Consider the following 23060-nt stretch of genomic DNA (forward strand, 5'->3'; position numbering starts at 1 on the left):
AACATACTTCAACATAGTTCAGTCATTTAAAGAACGCAAGCTATATGTGACTAACTAAAAAGAACAAGAGCCCAATGTAAACTCCATGAACAGCAGAACACAATGTAAAACATTTATATTGTTGGTCTTCTTCCAAAATTCCTGGCTCACAGCTTCCCAAACCATTGGGATTTATAAGTGTTGAGAGTGATAAAGATGTCATTTGTTATGTTAATTTAGGTGACTTTCAGACCTGATGGAAGGGTTGAGACATATTGCCAGATCCAACCACATGATTAGAGGTTTCTGAACTTTCACCCCAGATCTCTAAGGAGGACAAAATGACATAAAGTTGAGTTTAACTGCCAATGGCCATGACTGAGTCCAGTGATTTTCATCCTTTCCATATCATGGCACACATAAAGTAATTACTAAAATTCTACAGCACACCAAAAAATATATATTTTTTGCCAATGTGACCAAAAAAAAGGTAAAATTTTGATTCATTCACATGGGACAGCTATTGTTGTGTTGGCTGTTGTCATTTTTTTATATGGCAATCTAAGAGAAAATAGGTCAGTGCCCCTGACTAAATAGTCAGGTATTGCATGTTTTAAAAGTTCTTGCAGCACACCAGTGTACTGTGGCCCACTGGTTGAAAATCACTGACTTAGTCAATCATGACTATATAACCAAGACTCCATATAAAACCCAGGAGGACCGCTCATTGGTCCTTTTTCCAGAAAGCTTCTACATTCAGGAACCAGAACACTCCCATGGGACACCTTTCTGGGCCCCAGGCTCCACAGAGGACAAAAGTTCCTTTGTTCAAGACCTCCTCCTATGTATCTCTTCATCTAGCTGTTGATTTGAATCCCTTAATAATTAACCTGTAAGTAACGTTTCTCAGAGTTCTGTAAGCCATTCTAGAAAATTAATCAAACCCAGGGAGTGGGTTGTAGAAACCTCTGATTTATAGCCAGCTGGTCACAAGTGCAGGTAACAGCCTGAACTTGCCATTTGCATTATGAGTTGGAGTGATGGTTGGCACCTCCAATCTATAGCCAGTTGGTTAGAAGAGCAGGGAAGAGCTGGGACTCATGCATGGCTGGTGCCTAAAGTGTGTGTGTGTTGGGGGAGTCTTACAGTACTGAATGCTTAACCTATGGAATCTGATGCTATCTCTGGGTAGAAAGTGTCAGAATAGAGTTGAATTCTTAGACACTTTGCTGGGGTTAGAGAATTGTCTGTTTGTGTGTGGGCAATCCCCACCCCCAACCCTCATGTTGGAATTCAGTCCAGGAACTTCATTTAATCAGTGGGATTAGCCAGAACAAACCTGGCTCACAGAAACGTGTGGTTTGGGAAGAAAAATAATGAAACGTCAAGGGATGAGGAATCTTTGATTCCTGGGTGGCCACATGGTCACTCATGGTATGGAGTAGCCGCTATGCTACAATTACTACTAAAGGTACAAGTTACCAATAGAATTTCGAGAGGATGCAACTCCTGGGGAGTTGGTTCATTTGATACATAAGAAAATGAAAACTAATAAGAAAAATGGAAAATATATAATTCCCTGGTTATTATTATCTGTAATAGCCAAAATGAAAGTAAAAGAAAGTACTGGGTCTTAATGTTAGACCAAGTTTAGATTTGGGAGAGGGAAATCCATTCACCATGTAGAAAGAAGACTCTCACATTTCAAGATGCATAAAAAGAACCATTAGTGAACTGATGGAAATCTCTGCTGGATACATAAAGCAATAGGAAATGAAAATATAAATATACTAGAGGCCCGGTGCACAAAATTCATGCACTTGGTCGGGGGGGAGGGTCCCTGAGCCGACCTGTGCCCTCGCAGTCCGGGAGCCCTTGGGGTGATGTCCAACTGACAGCTTAGGCCCCCTCCCCATGGGGAGCAGGTCTAAGCTGTCAGTCAGACATCCTTAGCACTGCCACAGAGGCGGGAGAGGCTCCTGCCACAGCCGCTGCGCTAACCAGCCATGAACCTGGCTTCTGGCTGAGCGGCACTCACCCTGTGGGAGCACACTGACTACCAGGGGGCAGCTCCTGCATTGACCATCTGCCCCCAGATGGTCAGTGCGTGTCATAGCAACCGGTTGTTTCACCATTCAGTTGATTTACATATTAGCCTTTTATTATATACTTGAGGCCCAGTACACAAAATTCGTGCACTTGGGGGAGGGTCCCTCAGCCTGCCCTGTGCCCTCTCACAGTCTGGGCACCCCCAGGATATGTCCGACTGACGGCTTAGGTCCCCTCCCCATGGGGAGTGGGTCTAAGCTGTCAGTCAGACATCCTTAGCACTGTCACAAAGGCAGAAGAGGCTCCCACCACCACCACTGTACTTGCCAGCTGTGAGCTCGGCTTCGGGCTGAGCGGCACTGACCACCAGGGGTTAGCTCCTGCGTTGAGCAGGATCAGGCCGAAACCAGCTCTCCGACATCCCCTGAGGGGTCCTGGATTGTGAGAGAGCGCAGGCCAGACTGAGGGACCCCACTGGTGCACAATTGAGGCCAGGGAGGGATAGAGAGGTTGGCCAGCCGGGGAGGGACCACAGGAGGGCTCCAGGGTGTGTCCAGCACTGATTGGCCAGACCCCAGCAGCAAGCTAACCTACCGGTCAGAGCATCTACCCCCTTGTGGTCAGTGCATGTCATAGCGACTGGTCGACCAATTGACTGTCTGCCCCTGGTGGTCAGTGCACGTCATAGCGAGCAGTTGAGCGGCCTTAGCATATCATTAGCATATTATGCTTTGATTGGTTGAACGAACAACCAGATACTTAGCATATTAGGCTTTTATTATATAGGATGATATGGTAATATAAACATATAAGTGATGTGATCTAATAATTGAATACAAAATACACTGTATATTGTGTTTCAATATTCTGACTTAATGAAGTTCTTGTTTTGGATAGGACTATTAACTTTATAATGTTGCAAAAATAAAATATAAAACTTTTTTTTTGCTGGTTGGAACTGAAATTTTTGCAGCTTAGGTACTCTGTTAAAAAGCATATCTCTTCATTTGGAGTATATTTGATACAATTTATTATTATTAATAATTATTATTATCATTATTGTTATTATACTGAATGTCCTAATTAAGCTATCTCTTCCAGGAAAAGCCATTCACTCACTGATACCTTCACTCTTCATAGACCTAAAGGAAATACTTCACACAATACATTATATAAAGTGGGCACTCAATGAGTATTTTTAAAATGTGAAGTTACATAAACATATCTCTAAGGACTTATTTTACATTCTCGTTTACTGAAAGTTGAAGATTGAGGCTATGAACAGGTAAGCAATGTTAAATCTGGCTCACAAACTCATACTATTACTGGAGGTCTTCCAGTGAACCATGCAAGCAGCCCCAGAGTACACTGAAGAACAATGCTCTAAGAAGTTCCCACCAATCAGAGATTTTACAAGGGAGAAATTCTGAGTTAATTCAATTATTCAAGTCATAAACAATTTAAGGATCAAAAGTTAAGCCAAAAAGGCTCCAGGTCACAGAGCAATTAGTTAGTCCCATATTAAAATATAAATCATCTAAAAAGCAAGAAAGAAGAAAGTACAAAGATTAAAATAATTAGAATAGCCATCCTATATAATAAAACACTAATAGGCAAGTTGATTGAATGGCAGAATGACCGGTCACTATGACACACACTGACAACCAGGGGGCAGACACTCAATGCAGGAGCTGCCCTCTGGTCGTTAGTGTGTACTCCTATAGGGGGAGCGCCGCTCAGCCAGAAGCCAGGCTAACAGCTGGTGAGCACAGCCCGGCTGAGGGACCCCCACCCCCTCCAGTGCACAAATGTCGTGCACCAGGCCTCTAGTCATAAAATAATAGCTATCATTTATTGAGTGTCTACTGTGTATCTGGGATGAAGCTAAACAATTTTATATATTAATCTCATTTTAAATTCACATTTACTATTTGAAATAGATATTAATTATCCACACTTTTTAGAAGTGATAAATCAGAGAAGTTAGGAAAGTTTTCAAAAGTTACAAATGAATATAATATGTAGCCAGAATTCAAAGTCAGAACTATTACACTTCAATTCTGGTACCATTAACCAATCTGAATAATATTCTTTGTTCCAGCAAATAACTTTGATATTCTATTCTCCTGCAGTATATTTCACATTTAAAAATACACATATATATTCCTTTATTTTTTTTTTTTCCAAATAACCCAAATGACAAAGTACACCTAAATGCAGGATTCTGGACTTAGGAGAAAAGGGAAACAGAAAAGAATAAGATAAATAATGGAAAAAATCAACCTTACTTATCATTTTCAATAACTGACACCCATTTGATAGTGTACTGTTATTTAGAAAAGTGTAATAGAAGTACAAGGAATACTAATACTTATTAAATACCTTTTATGTGCCAGGCAGTAACCTGGATATTGGGAATGCAGTGATAAACAAGACAATTCAAGGCCTATCATGGAATTTTATGAAGAACCATATAAAAATAAATACACTATTTCTTTTCCTTTCCAGGAGAATTTTCATGATCAATTATAAGCTTTTTAAAGAAGTCCATTTTGCCAATCCAATTCAGAAACTCATATTAATAATGTACAACCTGAAGGGCTTTCCTGCTAATGACCACACTGAGAAAGATAACCATGAGATCATGCAAACTGCCATCTGCCAACACATGACCTGGACTTATTACCTGTTTTTCCTCTGACTTTTCCAATTCAGTTTGACATAGCTCAGTGAAAGTCCCCTTGCCAGACTGTTTAGTCTCACAAATCTCACCATTAGATACTTTTTCCTGAGGTTCAGCCTAACTGGTCCTTTGCTTAGTTTCATTTCATAAAACTCTTTTGAATGTCAATACCTCAATACTGCTATTCACTTTCCCTGCAAATTTTCTACTATTCAAATATAGGCACGAGTTTAATTAGACAAGGCACAAACTAGGACATTAGAAAGACTGATTCTAAGGAATTAGGCCAGGGCACAATTTCCAAACAAACAAAAAGATCAGAAATATAAACATACTTTTGTTGAAATAAGAAAAGCCATGAGATCATAAGGGATTGAAGAGCTTAAACGCTAAGTACAGATCTCTGCTTCTAGTCTTGGTCAGACAGCTCTCTTAGGATATGATCACATAGATGACAATTACAAACTCTAAACAAATTATTTTTTAAAATACCTGAAAACACAAAAAAAGTTAAAGTAGGATGAATCTGAAAACAAGGGGCTCACACTGAATAAGATTTCCATTTTTATGGCTTTTAACCTGGAAAGGATAGATCCAGAGAAGGGAAACTCTAATATGGATAAACTATTCAAATCTCTTGTTAATTTCTAAACCAAGTATGTGAGAGTCAGATTCCAAGCACCCTTCTTCAGGTTAAAAGAACTGACCTGATATTTCCCACCAGCTGAGAAACAGAATTTGAAGTTGGGGGATAGCCAAGTTAACTGACTTAAAAAACAAACACATCAAAAAAGTCAATATTCTTCAAATGTGTCTAAGAGAATCCACTTTCTATAATATATCATTCACAATGTCCAGGACAAAATCTGAAATTTCTCAAGAAATGAAAAAACAAAAACATATCAAAGCTATATCCCATATATCATTGGAAAGGGGCATATTTTATCCAGATGTTGAAATGAGCAAAGATTTTAAATCAGCTAATATAACTATAATCAAGGATTTAAAGTAAAATATGATCATAATAAATTAAAAGATAGAACAGCTCATTGGAAAAATAAAAGTTATAAAGAACCAAATAGAAATATTAGAAATTAAAAATTAGTAAGTTTTTCAAAATAGCTGGATTGAGATAAAAAAAAACCACAATAAACTTGAATATGAATATAAATAATCTAATCTGAACAACAGAGAAAAGGGATTTTTAAAATGAAGAGAGCCTCAGGAACCTTGAAGTGGAATCTCAGAAGGAAGAAAAAGAATAAGAATATATATTCCTATATTTGAGAAATAATGAACAAGAACTTCCCAATTTTAGTGAAAGGCATAAATTTACAAATTCAAGAAACTCAGGAACTCTTACAAAAAAGGTATTTTTAAATTAAACTCATAGGCATATCATGGCCAAATTTCTGAAAAACAAAGATAAAGACAAAATATTAAAAGCAGACAGGAGAAAATATTACATACAAGAGAATTATAAACTATAAGAACACTAATTTCTCATCAGAAATAACAAAGACCTAAAAAAAGAACTTAACATATTGAAATTCCTAAAATAACAAAAAATGTCAATCCAGATTCCTTTGTCCCCCTCCCCCTGAAAACAAACAAATAGATTCTTCAAGATTGAAGGCAAAATAAAGGAAATTTCAGAAAAAATAAAACTAAGAGAATTCATTGCAAAAAAAAAGCCCTACACTATAAGGAATATTAGAGAAGCTTCTTTAGGCTGAAGGGAAATGATACCAGGTGAACATATGGATTAAAAGAAGGAATAAGAAGAAAAAAGAAAAAAAAGTAAAATATCAACCCCACAATATAATATTAAAAGTTTTATTTTCAGCACTTTTTTGTTGTTGTTGTTAATCCTCAACCCAGGATATTTTTTCCATTGATTTTTTTTTTTTTTTTTTTCAGAGAATGGAGAGAAGGAGAGAGAGGAGGAGGCAGGGACATGGATGAGACACATCAATGTGTTGCCTCCATCATGCACCCCAACGCCTGACGGGTGGGGATAAAGCTTGCAACCCAGGTACTTGCCCTTGATAGGGAATCCAACCAGCAACCCTTAGGTCTGCAGGCAGATGCTCTGACTACTAAGCCAAACCATCCAGGGTTAGCAGTCTTTATTTTAACTAAGAGGATAATTTAATCAAGTTGGATGAACTTGTGATATAAAGTAGTGAATACCTTTAAAATTAAGTAACTTAGTGGTTTTATATTATATTTCTTTATTTTCATTTCAATTATAAGTACAACAGACTTTACTTTTCTTAAGTATTTTTAGTATAATGATTGTTTAAAAAACAACACTAATAAAACTGATTCTCCTAATATAAAAACAGCACTGGAAGAGGATTTTAACAAATCATTTAATCTTTGAATCACCCTAACAAATAATTATACCTGTTCCATAGGGTTATAAAGAGCCCATATAGTAATATGCAAAAAAAAGTTTATCATTTTCATCACAAAGTATTCTGTTACTGATAACTATTCAAACCTCTATATTTAAGGGCCATCAAGTAGGAAAGATCAGCTGATATAATAGAAACTATCATTACCATTGGATACCAATTTGACAAACCCATTGAAAAACATTTATGCTACTCAAGGATTTCTGAAAACTATTTAAACAAGTAATTTATCTGAAAGAAATTGTAATGATGTCTAATATTTACCACTTAGAAATAAAAATGAGGTCAAAGATGGATCTCTGAATAATAATTGTGAAACAACGTACAAAGGAAATGGGTGTCTCGGATATCATTTAACCAGGAGCCACGTACAGAATGGGTTCCTTTTGCCAATGTAATCAGAATTAAGGATTGTTTCTTGAAATACAAGGAGGCTTACCCTGACAAACCTTCAAAGAGCCTTACAAACTTGGCCAATACAGCTCAGTGTACCTGACTGCATGTAGATGTGCAATTTGTCTCTCAAGGACTCTTTCCTTTTACTGCTGCTCCCTTAGCCAAGACCCTCCCAACCTCACAAATGGCATATTGTAATGCCATAGAACTTTAGTAAATCAATTCAATATAAATTTGAGCACATTAACTATATACAAAATTAAGAGACGTTAAATATAGCTCAGCAGTTAGCCCATATGCTTTGAAGTCACATCACTTGTGTTCAACCCCAGCCCTGCCACTCACTAGCTGTTTGGATTTGGATAAGTTATATACTACTGAGTGTTAGTTTCCTCTATAATAGCTAATTTTCATCCATAATACTGAGATGATAACAGGATCTAGTTCAGAAAATCATCAGGGTTGTATGTAGCATAACGTATGACACATAGTGGTCATTTCCAACGTTAAGCACAGTAAAAGAGTGAAATATGACAATTACAAGTTCCCAAGTATTTGATTTAAATGGAATTGGAAAATACAGAAAACCTATAAGAATACCAAGAAAGACAAGAACAGTTTTGAAAAAAAGGAGAAGGTAAGTGAAAACTTCTTGAAGGATAAGGCATTTCCACACATCAACAAAAATAAGCACTCTCCATAGAACAGTATCTATCTATCCATCTAATAAAAGAGTAATATGCAAATTGACCATACCTCTGCTATGCCCACCAGCCAATCAGGAGCTAATATGCAAATAAACCCAACCAAGATGGCTGTGGCCACGGAGAGCAGGAGGGAGGCTTGGGTTTGCCCAGCAATGGAGGAAGCCAAGCTTTCCGCCTGCCCTTGCTGGCCTTGGCCGGGAGTCTATCCATCGGAGCTAGCTGAGGGTCCCTGCCCAGGGCCCAAGCCTCGGCCAGAGGCTTGCGGCCTTGGCTGGGGGCAGAGCCGGGCAATAGGAGCCAGCTGGGGGTCCTCTGCAGGCGATCAGAGCGAGCTGGGGGTCCCTGCCCAGGGCCCGAGCCTTGGCCAGAGGCTTGCGGCCTTGGCTGGGGGTGGAGCCGGGTGATTGAGCCAGCTGGGGGTCCCTGCCCAGGGCCCGAGCCTCGGCCAGAGGCTTCAGGCCTTGGCCAGGGGCGGAGCCTAGAGATCCAGCCAGCTGGGGGACCCTGCCAAGGGCTTGAGGCTTTAGGCCTTGGCAGGGGTGGAGCCGGAGATAGGTGTGAACTACAGAGGAAACACCTTTTCTGACCACTCATTGGCTAAGCTCCCTGTATGCCACTGGTAATAATCTTAGTAACTTGGGTATAAGAATCCAAAAAGGTAATCTAGGGCTATTCCACCACACTCCTGGAGAAAAAAATCGAAGGTCCGCTGCTGGAGGTCTAAGAAATGTCATAACCTGCCCTAGGCGGTTTGGCTCAGTGGATAATGCCTAGGTTTGCCAACCGCAGGGTCTGGGTTAGATTCTGATCAAGGGCATGTACCTAAGTTGCAGGCTCCTCTCTGGCTGGGGCCTAGGTCAGGGCTCATGTAGGAGGCAACCAATCAAAGTGTTCCTCTCACTCTGATATTTCTCTCTATCTTTCCCTTTCTCTTCCACATTCTCTAAAAATCAATGGAAACGTATCCTCAAGTGAGAAGAAAGAAAGAAAGAAAGAAAGAAAGAAAGAAAGAAAGAAAGGAAGGAAGGAAGGAAGGAAGGAAGGAAGGAAGGAAGGAAGGAAGGAAGGAAGGAAGAAAGGAAGGAAGAAAGGAAGAAAGAAAGAAAGAAATGTCATATCCTATGAAAGACACATATTGAAAATGCCTAAAGAAAGTTGTCATTTTTTCATGGTGAAGGGACCGGAGTCCGTGTTGATGAAAACACCTTGGTGGCTGCAGTGACTGGCAGTGGCTGCAGCAGCGGGGTGATGGGACTGGTGCCTTTCCTTGATCTTCGGCCACAGAGCTGCAGCAAGCAGGAGGCTTGGGTTTCCTCGGCAATGGAGGAAGCCAAGCTTCCCTGCCGCCCTGGCCGGCCCAGGCCTACACTCAAGGCTACAAAGTTTCAATGATAGAAGATAAATAAATCCCAACAAAAATGGTGGCAGCCACAGAGCTGGAGAGAGCAGGAGGCTTGAGTTGTCCCCAGAGATGGAGGAAGCCAAACTCCCGCAGCCCTGGCCTGCCTTGGCCTCCGCTACAAAGTTTCAATTATAGAAGATAAATAAATCCCAACAAAAATGGCTGCCGCCATGGAGTAAGCAAGAGGCTTGGCTCCGCTCAAGGCTACAAAGTTTCCATTATAGAAGATAAATAAACCCCAGATACCAAGGCCTCTGCTTGGATCGCCGGGGGAAATGGCCGGTCTGCAAACCACCACAGACCCCTTCGCTGAGGCCACCCCACGCCATAAGGGAACGCCCACCCTGATCCAGAACACCCTTAAGGGCAAACCAGCCGGCCCCCACCCGTGCACCAGGCCTCTATCCTATCTAATAAAAGAGTAATATGCAAATTGACCATCACTCCAACACACAAGATGGCTGCCCCAAGTGGTCATAGATGGCTGCCCCCATGTGGACATGACAAGATGGCCAGCAGGGGAAGGCAGTTGGGAGGGACCAGCCCTGCAAGGGAGGCCAGTTGTGGATGATCAGGCCAGCAGGGGAGGGCAGCTGGGAGGGACCAGGCCTGCAAGGGAGGGCAGTTGGGGGAGACACAGGCCTGCAGGGGAGAGCAGTTGGGGAGACTAGGCCTGCAGGGGAGGGCAGTTAGGGGTGACCAGGCCCGCAGGGGAGGGCAGTTAGGGGCAATCAGGCTGGCAGGGGAGCAGTTAGGTATCAATTAGGCTGTCAGGGGAGTGCTTAGGGGGTGATCAGGCTGGCAGGCAGAAGCAGTTATGGGAAATCAGGAAAACAGGCAGGCGAGCAGTTGGGAGCCAGCAGTCCTGGATTGTGAGAGGGATGTCCAACTGCCCATTTTGGCCCGATCCTACTTGGGCAGTCGGACATCCCTTGAGAGGTCCCAGATTGGAGAGGGTGCAGGCTGGGCTAAGGGACACACAACCCCATGCACGAATTTCATGCACCGTGCCTCTAGTCCTACCTAATAATAGACAAATATGCAAATTGACCATACCTCCGACACACCTACAAGCCACGCCCAATCAGAGCGGGTATGCAAATTAACCCAACCAAGATGGCTACAGCCACAGAGAGCAAGGTTTCCTAGGTAACAGAGGAAGCCAAGCTTTCTGCCTGCCCTTGCCAGGCCTAAGCCTCCACTCAAGCTACAAAGTTTCAATTATAGAAGGTAAACAAATTCAAACAGAAATGGCAGCAGAATGGAGCTTGAGAGAGCAGGCCAGGGTTGCCCCCGGCAACAGGGGAAGCAAAGCTTTCCGTACATCCTGGCCAGGCCCAGACCTCCACTTAAGGCTACAAAGTTTCAATTATAACCCCAACAGAAATGGCTGCCGCTGCGGAGGGAGCCCCAGGCTTGGCTCTGCTCCAGGCTAAAAGTTTCAATTGTAGAAGGAAAATAAAGTCCAGATACCAGGGCCTCAGCTTGGGTTGCCAGGGGGCGTGGCTGGCCTGCAAACCACCACAGGCCCCTCACTCAGGCCACCCCAAGCCCCAAGGGAACCCCACCCTGATCAGGGACACCCTTCAGGGCAAACCAGCTGGCCCCCACCCCTGTACCAGGCCTCTATCCTATCTAATAAAAGAGTAATATGCAGATTGATCATCACTGCAACACACAATATAGCTGCCCCCATGTGGTCAAAGATCCTGCCCCCATATGGACACAAGATGGCCACCACAAGATGGCCAGCAGGAGAGGGCAGTTGGGAGGCACCCTGCCTGCAAGGGAGGGCAGTTGAGAGGGACCAGGCCTGCAAGGGAGGGCAGTTGGAGGTGATGAGCCCTGCAGGAGAGGGCAGTTAGGGGTGACCAGGCTGGCAGAGGAAGGAAGTTGGGGGCAAATAGGCTGGCATGGGAGTGGTTAGGGGGTGATCAGGCTGGCAGGCAGAAGCGGTTAGGGGCAATCAGGAAGGCAGGCAGGCAAGTAGTTGGGAGCCAGCAGTCCTGGAATGTGAGAGGGATGTCCGACTGCCCACCGGGATTGGGCCTAAACGGGCAGTTGGACATCCCTCCAGGGGTCCCAGATTGGATAGGTACAGGCTGGACTGAGGGACAACCCCCCTCCTTGCACAAATTTCGTGCACCGGGCCTCTAGTATATAAATAAAAGCCCAGTGACCATTATGGCAGAACAATCAGAAAGACCAATACGACTGGTGGCTGACACACTGTGGCAGCCAACAAGCCTGATCTGGCCCCATTGGTTCACCCAACCTCCTGCAACCCTCCCCTTTGCTATCCCCGCCCCCAATCAGGCCCCACACCTGCTGATTGCAGATACTGAGAGCATGCGACTGAGCTGTCAGCACCCTTCTGAGAGGAGATGCCCGCCAGGTATACAGAAAGTATACAGAAGGCGCTTAGTGAGGAGTCCACATGGGTTGTGTTCACACCTTCATGCTGTACCCCCCCACCCCCACCACAATGCCGAAGGAAGCTGATTCAGGAACCCCATGCTGACCACCCACACAGAGAAACAGTGTGTAATAAGCATCTTGTCTTGCAGAAACCTGAATCCGCCTCAAGAGGAAGATGCAGGAAGATCGGGACTGAGACAGAAGGTCTGAAGGTCTGGGAAAAGCAGGGTCTCGATGGCCGTGTTCTGCATTTGCTGCCCGACCCTGCTCCCCCGCCCCCTCTGTGTGCAAAGCGCCTGCATCGCAGCCCTTGCACGGAGGCCTGTGAGTGAGTGAAGTACTGTGGCTGTGCCTGTGGCTGCACTCGGCCTCCTGCCCTCGTGGATAATCAGGAAACATATTCACGTGCCAGACTCTAAAACCCTCTTTATCGGTAATAGCGCAAATAATGCAAGACCTACACGGTTTCTAAACAGGACTCTGTCCGGCTGCATGTGAACCCAGATCGAAGGTGTGCTCTCTGCCAAGGAGGCTGCAAAGGCTGCTCCTCTCTCGAACACACACAACCTGGAGAGGTTTAAAGGGAAGAGGAAATAAAAATAAAACAAAATAGCAACAAGCTCTGAAGCCGCTGCTGATGCTGTCAAATCCTCAGCGCAGTGGTGATGTCAGAGCCCATCTCCCTGCGCCCGGAGCTCAGTCAGATGAGCTGCTGACACCTGCCAGGTCGCCTGGCACCGGCCTCATCTACGCAGCCACTTTCAACCTCCCACCAGCTCCCGGAGGTGGGTGGACTTGCAGATGGAGGCTTCAGTGTTAAAGCAGCCCTGTTGGTGTAGCACAGACATGCGTGGGCTTTTTGGTGAGAGAGAACCCATAACATCCTTTGATGAATGTGTTTTTAACTGTTCTGAGATCACGCTCCCAGCCTTGGCGACTCTCAAATAGGCCTCAGCGATTCCACTCGCCCAATGCAAAGACTGACCGGGGTTTCACAGAGACCGAACCCTCGGCCCCCAGAGCAGCTGTGTCCTTTCAAAAGGAAGGTCACCCTGGCTGCAGGTCCTTGCTCTTCATCACTTTGAATATCTCTTGCCACACCCTTCTCTGCCCAGCAAAGCTCATTTAGAACAGAAGGCCAGATAAAGAGCTTCACAGACAAGAAAAAGCTAAAGGAGTTCATCACCCCGATCAGGGGTGGGGCCGGCTGGCCAACCTCCCTTGTCTCCTTCCCCTGGCAGGCCCAGCCCAATCAGCCCGATCTGGAGGCCGTCAGGACCCCACCCAATGCACGAATTCATGCACCGGGCCTCTAGTATAAAATATACTTAAAGAATTACAAGGCCCATACAGAAGTAAACAAAATGTCCAATTAATTTTTTTCTCAAAGAGATTAAAACAGCATTATTTTTTCAGTACAAGACTATGCAGAATATTTAAGATATGTTCTCAAAGCCAAATAGTATAACTAAAAAATAATTTTAAAGCAATAATTCGAGTCCTTTCTATGGCTTAACTAGAAAATACATGCTTAGTGCAGGATTTCTGCATCACTTACACTACTAATTTACTTCCCACATTCAAAAAAGGTCAGGAAATTATAAAGTGTTTCATACAAACATGGCAGATGTATACAAATACTTTTACCATAGAAATAAAGAATACTAAAACTTCTTTTTTAGGCATTCAAACAACACATTTGCAACCCATACTCCCACAAACCTGAAAGTCATTATTATTTTTGACAAAGTATTTGGCAGAGAACCATAATAAATGCTCCAATTCTGATATTTCATCTGGAAATCGCCATTTGAATTTAAAGTCCCCTAAACCACAGGGACACATGGCAGTAATATAGGATTTTGGACTGCTGTTTTTAAAAATAACTTTAGCTGCTTTTGGCTAATTTATTTTACCTCATTTATATATATGAGAAATGTAAGTTAAATAAATGTAGGGAGGATGTTTGAACTTAGAATGCATTTTCCACTTTTAAAATAAAGTTACAATATATAGTGATTACAGTTAGCCTATATGTTGAATATTTTTAAAAATTAAGATATGAGTGAAACATAGATTTGTAATAAAAAATACTAGGGAAATATCCTTGTAATAACTAAAGTAAACCTTTCTGAATGTTTCAATCTTCCCTAATGTTAACATGCAAAAACTGCTAGTTGTCCCTCAAAATCTACCTTCCACTCTATATACAATGGAGATTTCTGGGCATAGAACAGAGTTGAAATCACATTTCACAGACTTCCCTGTAGCTAGGTGAAGCCATGTGATTTAGTTCTGGACAATATGATGTGAGCAAAAGTAATGCATGCAATTTTAGGGGGAAAGCCTAAAAGAAAAGGGACATGACTCTTTATTTTCTCTTTCACTTGGTCCTCTTGCCTGAAAGGTGAACATAACAGTGAAGCCTAGAGCAGCCATCTGGACCATGAGATTAAAACGACCTGCTAAAAATGGCAAAGCAACATGATTAAAGAAGCCTAGGCCTCCAACATCATAAAGCCATCATATTAGTCCAGGACTGCCAATTTGGACTTTTACATCAGAGAACAACAAACCTCCATGAAATTCACATCATAAAATTTTCAGCCTAAACCGCCAATATTTGATGGTGGGGGTAGGGGAGACGAAAGGCAAGGAGATACAAAAAGACTTTACCAGAATTCTAATAGAGACCTGTAGTCAGTTCTCGTGTATGTGTTTATGCAGTATATGTGTGTGCACGAGCGCGTGTGGATTTATTTGTCATAGTTAATTTTCCTTCGAATCTCCTGGTTTTCCTTCATTAGGGTAATTTTTAGAAATAAAAACCACAGTATTTTCAATGACCTAAACTAAATCTAAGAAATCACTTTGAAATTTTATAGATGAGAAAACAGAGGTATAAGCAAGCTAAATGATGAGCCCAAGGCTATTCTTTTTTTTTTTTTAATATATTTTATTGATTTTTTACAGAGAGGAAGAGAGAGGGATAGAGAGTTAGAAACATCGATGAGAGAGAAACATCGATCAGCTGCCTCCTGCACAACTCCCACTGGGGATGTGCCCGCAACCAAGGTACATGCCCTTGACCGGAATCGAACCTGGGACCCTTGAGTCCGCAGGCCGACGCTCTATCCACTGAGCCAAACCGGTTTCGGCCCAAGGCTATTCTTATAAAAAATAATTAGGTCTTTTTTTCTTTGTTGCTCTTGAATGAAATTTTTTTTTCTGAAGAAACAAGCAAGCTATGAAAGCAAAAAAAGGAAGAGGAAGACATTAAGATGTACTATTTGCATGACAAAGCATATACTACTGTAAAATCAGTATGAATTGTGAAAGGCAGAAGGAAAACAATGACACAAAGACCATGAATAGTCTCCAGAGTGTGTGAGAGCACTTATACAGAAGAGATAATGAGCTCCCAATGAGGGCACTAGAGTATGCTTTCATCTAGCACAATCTACTGCCAACTGAAGAGCACTGGTGATGGTCCCAAAAGTTTGAACTGTACAGGGAAAAATAGTTAAGTGCCTAGCAGGTCATTCAACATTTATCCAAATGGGAATTAAGCTAAAATAAAAGCATCTTTATCAGGCATCCTCAAACTGGGGCCTGTGGGCCACATGCGGGTGTTTTTGCCATTTTGTTTTTTTACTTCAAAATAAGATATGTGCAGTGTGCATAGGAATTTGTTCATAGTTTTTTTTTAAACTATAGTCCGGCCCTCCAATGGTCTGAGGGACAGTGAACTGGCCCCCTGTTTAAAAAGTTTGAGGACCCCTGATCTATATTATCTATAAAGAAAATCCAATTAGAGCATAAATGAAATATTGGGTGTGTTGAATTCAAAAGCAATCTCATGAAAACTATGCACCTACTCCCCACTTCCCAAAATGTATATAAACATCGACATATACATTAAACATTTAAAACATTTAATTGCTGTCCTGGCTGGTATAGTTCAGTTGGTTGAACATCCTCCCACACACCAGAAGGTCACAGGTTCAATTCTCAGTCAGGGCACATACCTGGATTGCAGGTTTGGCCCCCCAGTCAGGACACATACAGGAGGCAACCAATGGATGTCTCTCTCACATAGATGTTACTCTCTTCTCTGTCCTCTCTCTTTTCCACTTTCATCAATAAAAATTAATATTTTGCTGCTTTGTAAACTGACAATTCTTTCACTCTGATAAAACACAGATAAATTTTTAAATCAGTTTTTAATATAAAAATCAGCAGCTATTTTATTTTTTAAGATTAAAAAAAGAAAATTTGATACGAATATAAATTTCAAATGTCTTGTATGACTTTGTATATTCAAAATGCTTATATTGTGTAGTGATTACCAACACAGAATTAGACGCATAAATCTTCTTGAATTATGGCAACAAATGCTTAAAAACCTGGACTCCTAGAATTATGACTCTGGTAGCAAATATACTTGGAACTCATGGAATATATTTAGCCATGAAAGAGTAAACTTATGTCAACAAACACCAGAATTCACTGCAACCTTTTGAGTGGAATCTACATTCATTCTTCTCTTTTATTCTAAGTGTAGGAGGTCATATTTGGCAATAATCAGATGTCTGTGTCACCAAGGAAAGGATTACAAACTCCATTTAAACTTTTAGGTCACCAAAGTATAATTAACCTTAAAAAGTATTCTGCTATGTTTCCAATTGTCTGCAAATTTTTGCCAGCAGATGAATTTATGAGATACTATAACTCTGAAATTCAATTTGCAGAAACACATCCTGAAGCACTGGAAGATTCCCAAGGCAGTTTGTCCAAATGGACTTGAGATTTTCATCTGTATCCATTAGGTTGACTGCAGAACTGTGAACTGAAAGTTTTACCTCATTCAAATATCCAAAAATATCTCTCAAGTAAGCCAAGCCATGAATAAACTCCTCCTTGTCTCTGAGAATAGCCTTTCTCTTTCCCATAAGCAAGTTAATAAATGAATACATAAGGAGGCTGCTATCTAAACTAAAATGTAGTGATTTAAGACATATCCTTTAGGAAACCATACACTTCTCAATTACTGGGAATCTCTTATTCTGTTTCCATTTCTTAAGAAACCTGTTTCCATTTCTTAAAACCTGTAGGGGTTAAAAGGCTTTGGCTCTGAAAGAGTTGGTTAGTTTCAGGGTGGTATCTTTCTGGATTACTCTCACCATTTCTGATGCCGATACATGCCAAGCCAATTGAAAAAGACATGAGTCATGAGGACTTGAAGTTCTTTCTTCACAGAAGCAACAAAACCAGATGTACAGCCAAGCATGGCAAGTTCTCCATCCATGCCCAATGTACCAAACCTCACTTTTCACCATGTCGAAGATACCAAAAGCCTTTCAGCTTTCAAAGGTACCTCACAAATATGGGATTTGTTCCACTTTAGTATATACAAAACACATGAAATCTAGAAATGGGCTGCATAAAATAATGTTATTTACTTCCTACAAACTGAATGGGAATGTTGAATGAGAAATGGCATTACTCCAAATTTGACAATGATTTACTTCAAAATATTAGAAGATACCATCTACAGTACTATAGTGTGTGTGTGTGTGTGTGTGTGTGTGTGTGTGTGTGTGTATCCTAATATATAAAAACCCTGGGTCCATTACATCCACAACGACTTGAGGCTCGACCAACCAGAAGTCAGTCCTGCAGTCAGCGCTAGGTTGCTGTGGCTAGGAGGCGGAGCTTTTGATGCTGACTGGCATAGAAACTGACCAATCAGAACCAAATCTTGGTGAACTGTGAGGAGCCAATGGCTACCTAGGAGGTGGAGATTTTCATGCTGACTGGCAAGAAAACCGGCCAATCAGAACCAAATCTGGGTGAACTGTGAGGAACCAATGGCTGCCTAGGAGACGGAGCTTTTGACACTGACTGGCATAGAGACCGACCAATCAGAACCAAATTGGCCGGCAGAGGAGGGCAGTTGGGGGCGAGATCAGGCTGGCAGGGGAGGGCAGTTGGGGTGATCAGGCAGGCAGAGGCAGTTAGGGGTGATCAGGCCAGCATGGAAGGGCAGATGGGGGCAAGATCAGGCCGGCAGAGGAGGGCAGTTGGGGGCAATCAGGCCAGTAGAGGAAGGCAGTTGGGGGGGACCAGGCCTGCAGGAGAGGGCAGTTGGGGGCAAGATCAGACCGGCATGGGAGGGCAGTTGGGGGCAACCAGGCCCGCAGGGGAGGGCAGTTTGGGGGGGACCAGGCCTGCAGGGGAGGGCAGTTGGGGGTGATCAGGCCAGCAGGGAGGGCAGTTGGGGGCCAAGAGGCCAGCAGAGGAGGGCAATTGGGGGTGAGATCAGGCTGGCAGACAGCATTTGAGGGCAATCGGGCCAGCAGGGGAGCAGTTAGGTGTTAATCAGGCTGGTAGGGGAGCAGTTAGGGGGTAATCAGGCTGGCAGGCAGAAGTAGTTAGGGGTGATCAAGCAGGCAGGCGAGCAGCTGGGAGCCAGCAGTCCTGGAATGTGAGATGGAAGTCCGACTGCCTGTTTAGGTCCGATTCCACAGCAATCTGAACTAAACTGGCTGTCGGACATCCCCCAAGGGGTCCCGGATTGGAGAGGGTGCAGACTGGACTGAGGGACACCCCCCTGGTGCACAATATTCGTGCACCAGGCCTCTAGTATCTATCTATCTATCTATCTATCTATCTATCTATCTATATACTACATGTGTGTGTATATACACACACACACACACACACACACATATATATATATATATATATATATATATATATATATATATATAATTGTACAGTATAGATAGTCATTGAATTGTACAGGAAGAACACTGTATAGGCAATCTAAACCTTCTTATTTAACCTATTTTAAGTACTTAATTTATTGGAACTTACATACATTGGCAGCTAATTTTAAAAGTATATATCTTCTAGCCGAAACCGGTTTGGCTCAGTGAATAGAGCGTCGGCCTGCAGACTCAAGGGTCCCAGGTTCGATTCCGGTCAAGGGCATGTACCTTGGTTGTGGGCACATCCCCAGTAGGGGGTGTGCAAGAGGCAGCTGATCGGTGTTTCTCTCTCATCGATGTTTCTAACTCTCTATCCCTCTCTCTTCCTCTCTGTAAAAAAATCAATAAAATATATTTTTTAAAAAAAAGTATATATCTTCTAAATAGAAGCAATTACTGATGCCAGTCTCTGTATTATTTTCTAAATGATAATATACATTTGGAAAAAAGTGATTCAATTTTTTGCTTCAAATGTTTCTCTAATTGATGAAATTCCTATCTGAGTTAAAGAATTTTTAAAATAATTTTTAAACCAATTTAGTTCTAACACAAATTGTCAGTAACTGTCTTTAAACTTAATGTAATAAAGATGGCCCTCCTTTTCTTCTATTACAGAGCTCATTTCTGATTGATAAACCACTGGACAAATGCAAACAATTTAATCTCTAATTATCCCTTAAACTTGGGTAAAATATACAAACAGTAAGCATAATACTTTTGATCAATTAAATCACCGGTCTTAATCTGAGGTATAGGAACTGAGCAGGACAAGCAGTAGATATCCTTGTCTGTAAAGCATGTAAGCTTTGGAAAGCTGGGGTTGAATTATTTCTTTCTATTTTAATATTTCTAAGCTTGATAATATAAATAAAACATCTTAATTCCTAATTATAAATTCTACTACACTTAATTATATCATTTTATAATTCCAAATACATTCTGATAATAGAAAAGTTATAATTATTAAATATTCCAAGATAAATACATTATTTTCTTTCTTAAAATCAGTATTTCCCCAAATGTATTTCAATAGACCTTGTCTCAATTGTCTAAACCTTCTGACCTCACTTTTCAGAACTGCTCCTTCATGTAATTATCTCTAAAATATTTACTTAAAGCTTTAAAAACTAAACACATTTTCCAGTAATTATTTTTCATAATTCATTAAGATAAAGCATTGACTGTAACTTCGAAGCATTCTTCCAACTTGGAAACCACATACTTTTCAAATTTTTATTTCTGAGGTATTCTGAAAATAATACGCTAATTACTTCAATAATTCCTTAGATGTGCTCTGACATTTTACCACATTTTGGAAAGTATTACTTACAGAAACGTCTTTCAGGTTTTTCTCAAAGGAAAAATGACAAGACTCTTTAGAAAAATTAAACTTGTATGCATCTGCTGGTCCTGCTCCTGACACCAATGCTTTTTTCAGTTCATCAACATATTTCTCTTTTTCCATTGCCATGTCATCAGCTTCTTGGGAAATTGCTGATTCAGAAACTATGGAAACATTAATAAAAAGTTTTGAAATAAATTTCTAAACATATGAACATATTCCTTTAGTTGTTGCTACTAACTTATCACTTATGTAGCAAAAATTTAAACAAAAAGTAAAATAAAACCCCACACCATACATTTTTTAAGTCAAATTATACCTTTTAACTAAACTCACAATTTTTGAGAAATGCATTTAGTTTCAGATCTTATCTGAAAGTATTATATTCCTTGCCTTCTTTCTCTTCTCAGATGAAATGCATGCCTTGTAAAATACCACAGAAACGACTATCTTATGTACCTGCTCCAAGGTCATAGCCAGAGAAATAATTTCCTATAATCTTTATAAGCTCAGTATTTTACTACATCTTTCGATTATTAAAGAGATTAAATAATCAGCAGTCTATTTATTTCTCACTCACATAAGCAGAGTCAAATTAAAGTAAAAGTGGAGTTATTCCTCTTATCTCAGTACTAGAGGCCCGATGCACGAAACTTGTGCAAGGGCCTTGGCCCTGGCCCCCGCCCGGTGCTGCACCCAGGGCTTCTGCCACCTCTGCCTGGGCCCCTGCCCAATGCAGCTTTGTCCGGATGGAAGGACATCCGGAAGGACGTCTGGTCTAATTAGCATATTATACTTTTATTATTATAGATGTGCCAACAACAGAAAAGGTGAAGTGATGAGGAAGGAAAAGGAAGGGAACTAATAATTATAGAGTGTTTCCTCTAAGGCAGACACTATATTATAGACCTGGCTTCCAGTTTTCTCACCTAGGTATTTTTAAATCTCAGGTTTTATTCATCCCTAGGGATATTTACTTCAATAAATATATTTTCAATTTTAGATACTCTGTTTCTTTGTCATAATCTGGTTTTATCACACCCTCCTTTTAAATATTTGAAGGCTTTAAAAATACTTAAATCTCTTTCATATCAGTTTTTATGCATATTTCCTGGGTATAAATTCCATTTCTTCTATCTGCTTACAAATTCTCATTATGCTTTTCTACTTTCCTGCATGGCCATGTTTCAGCATGGCTCTCCTATAGCCAGAGCATCCAGAGCTCTGGGCAGTACAGGTGGTATTAAATAAAACTGCTGGTTTGCCTGCCTTGGAGTCAGTCCCTATAGATGTCACTGTTCTGGACCAATTTTGAAAATTAATTTCTTAACTTGGTTTCTACATGTGAGACAAAGAATTCAAATTTAAACCCTCCTACCCAAACATAACACAGGCTTCAGGTTCTTATTTTTGTTGGGTTATTCATTTATATCTCTTGACTGATTTTGTGCTGCATCCCCAACTAGAATGTAGTTTGAGTGGGGGGTTTTTTGTTTTTTTCAAGATGATTTAATTAACATAACATTTCCAGATTTCTTTCTTTATATAAAGAGCTCAGCTCCAATTCCTTAAGAGGCCTTCAGTCTTAACATCATATCACACTCAAATATTATAATCACAGACATCTAGACAAATATGTACCTAGTTCAGATATTCAATGAACCTATATAGTCAAGCTTTTGTTGCCATTAACCACTCTGGTTTTCAGCTATCTCCTTATACATGGCACCTGGGGATTTCTCTTTCTTCATTCAAATGCTGTGATGTATCTTGTATCTGTTTGCTTTTCAAATTACAAGGTTTAATCTACATTTGTTTGGAATGAGTGTGCAATTGGGTAGTTTTCTGTGTCTAATTAAGCTACCACAAAGATGCAAGACCATCAATTCTATACTTTTATATTTAAAGGTTACATTTATTTATCCCATTCCTCATAACACTGAAAGATAGACATTATTTTCATTTTACAAAGGAGAAAATCAAGGCGCAGTGAGATCAAATAATAGTCTAGGGTCATGGCGTCAGTAAGCCATGATTCATATTTATGTCTCTCTGGTTGTTCTGTTTGGACATAAGGCAGAGATATGAGATATGGTATAAACTATTTTCTTCCATGATACTGAGAAACATTAATATGAAGTATTACAGAAAACAATGAACTCTTGATTAAAGAATCCCTGAAAATACAAGAGCTTTTCATAATGTTCGTCTGTGTGCTAACAAGTATCTGGAAACCCCATAACAGGCAATAAGGAAGAGATCCATATATATTTCATGAGCAATTTTTTATAATAAGTCTAATATTGAAATGAGTCTCAATGCAGCCTTTGAAGACAGGTAAGAGTAAAAATATCTTATATTCTTTTGTGATTTTTACAGTTTCTAAAATATTTTCACATAATTTTTCTCTCTGAAGCAGATGCATATTTAAGATGGTCATCACTATCAAATCTATTTACCTTTTAAATACCCTACTAGCCCTTCAGAAACAATCTACAAATAAGAAGACAAATGCTTTCTAATTGAGGAATCCTATATAATAAAAGCCTAATATGCAAATCAACCGAACAGCAGAACAACTGGTAGAACGACCGGTCACTATGATGCTCACTAATGACCAGGGGGCAGGCGCTCAACACAGGATCTGCCCCCAGCCTGCAAACCCCAGGCCAGCCAAGGCAGGTGCCAGCAGAGACCCCACCCGCCCACCAATCTCCCCGCCAGTCGCCCCACAGATCGGCCCTGATTGCTGGCTAGGCCTAGGGACCCTTCCCATGCATGAATTTCGTGTATTGGGCTCCTAGTAATTTCACATTTTGTGATTGGATAATTTTAAAGACTTGCAATTAATTCACAGAGAAATGAAAATCTGTAGAAGCCATCTTTAATGC

General features: G+C 41.1%; 1 protein-coding gene across 1 annotated transcript in view; it reads right to left on the reverse strand.

Annotated features, from left to right (window-relative positions):
• XRCC4 (X-ray repair cross complementing 4) overlaps positions 1 to 23060 on the reverse strand; it is a 197022-nt gene that overhangs the window by 149266 nt on the left and 24696 nt on the right. The window contains exon 3 of the mRNA XM_008162002.3: positions 20158 to 20333. Coding sequence (XP_008160224.2) covers positions 20158 to 20333 — 176 coding nt within the window. The remainder of the gene's footprint in view (positions 1 to 20157; positions 20334 to 23060) is intronic.

The sequence above is a fragment of the Eptesicus fuscus genome, chromosome 4 (assembly GCF_027574615.1).
Source record: "Eptesicus fuscus isolate TK198812 chromosome 4, DD_ASM_mEF_20220401, whole genome shotgun sequence".
Classification (NCBI taxonomy): domain Eukaryota; kingdom Metazoa; phylum Chordata; class Mammalia; order Chiroptera; family Vespertilionidae; genus Eptesicus; species Eptesicus fuscus.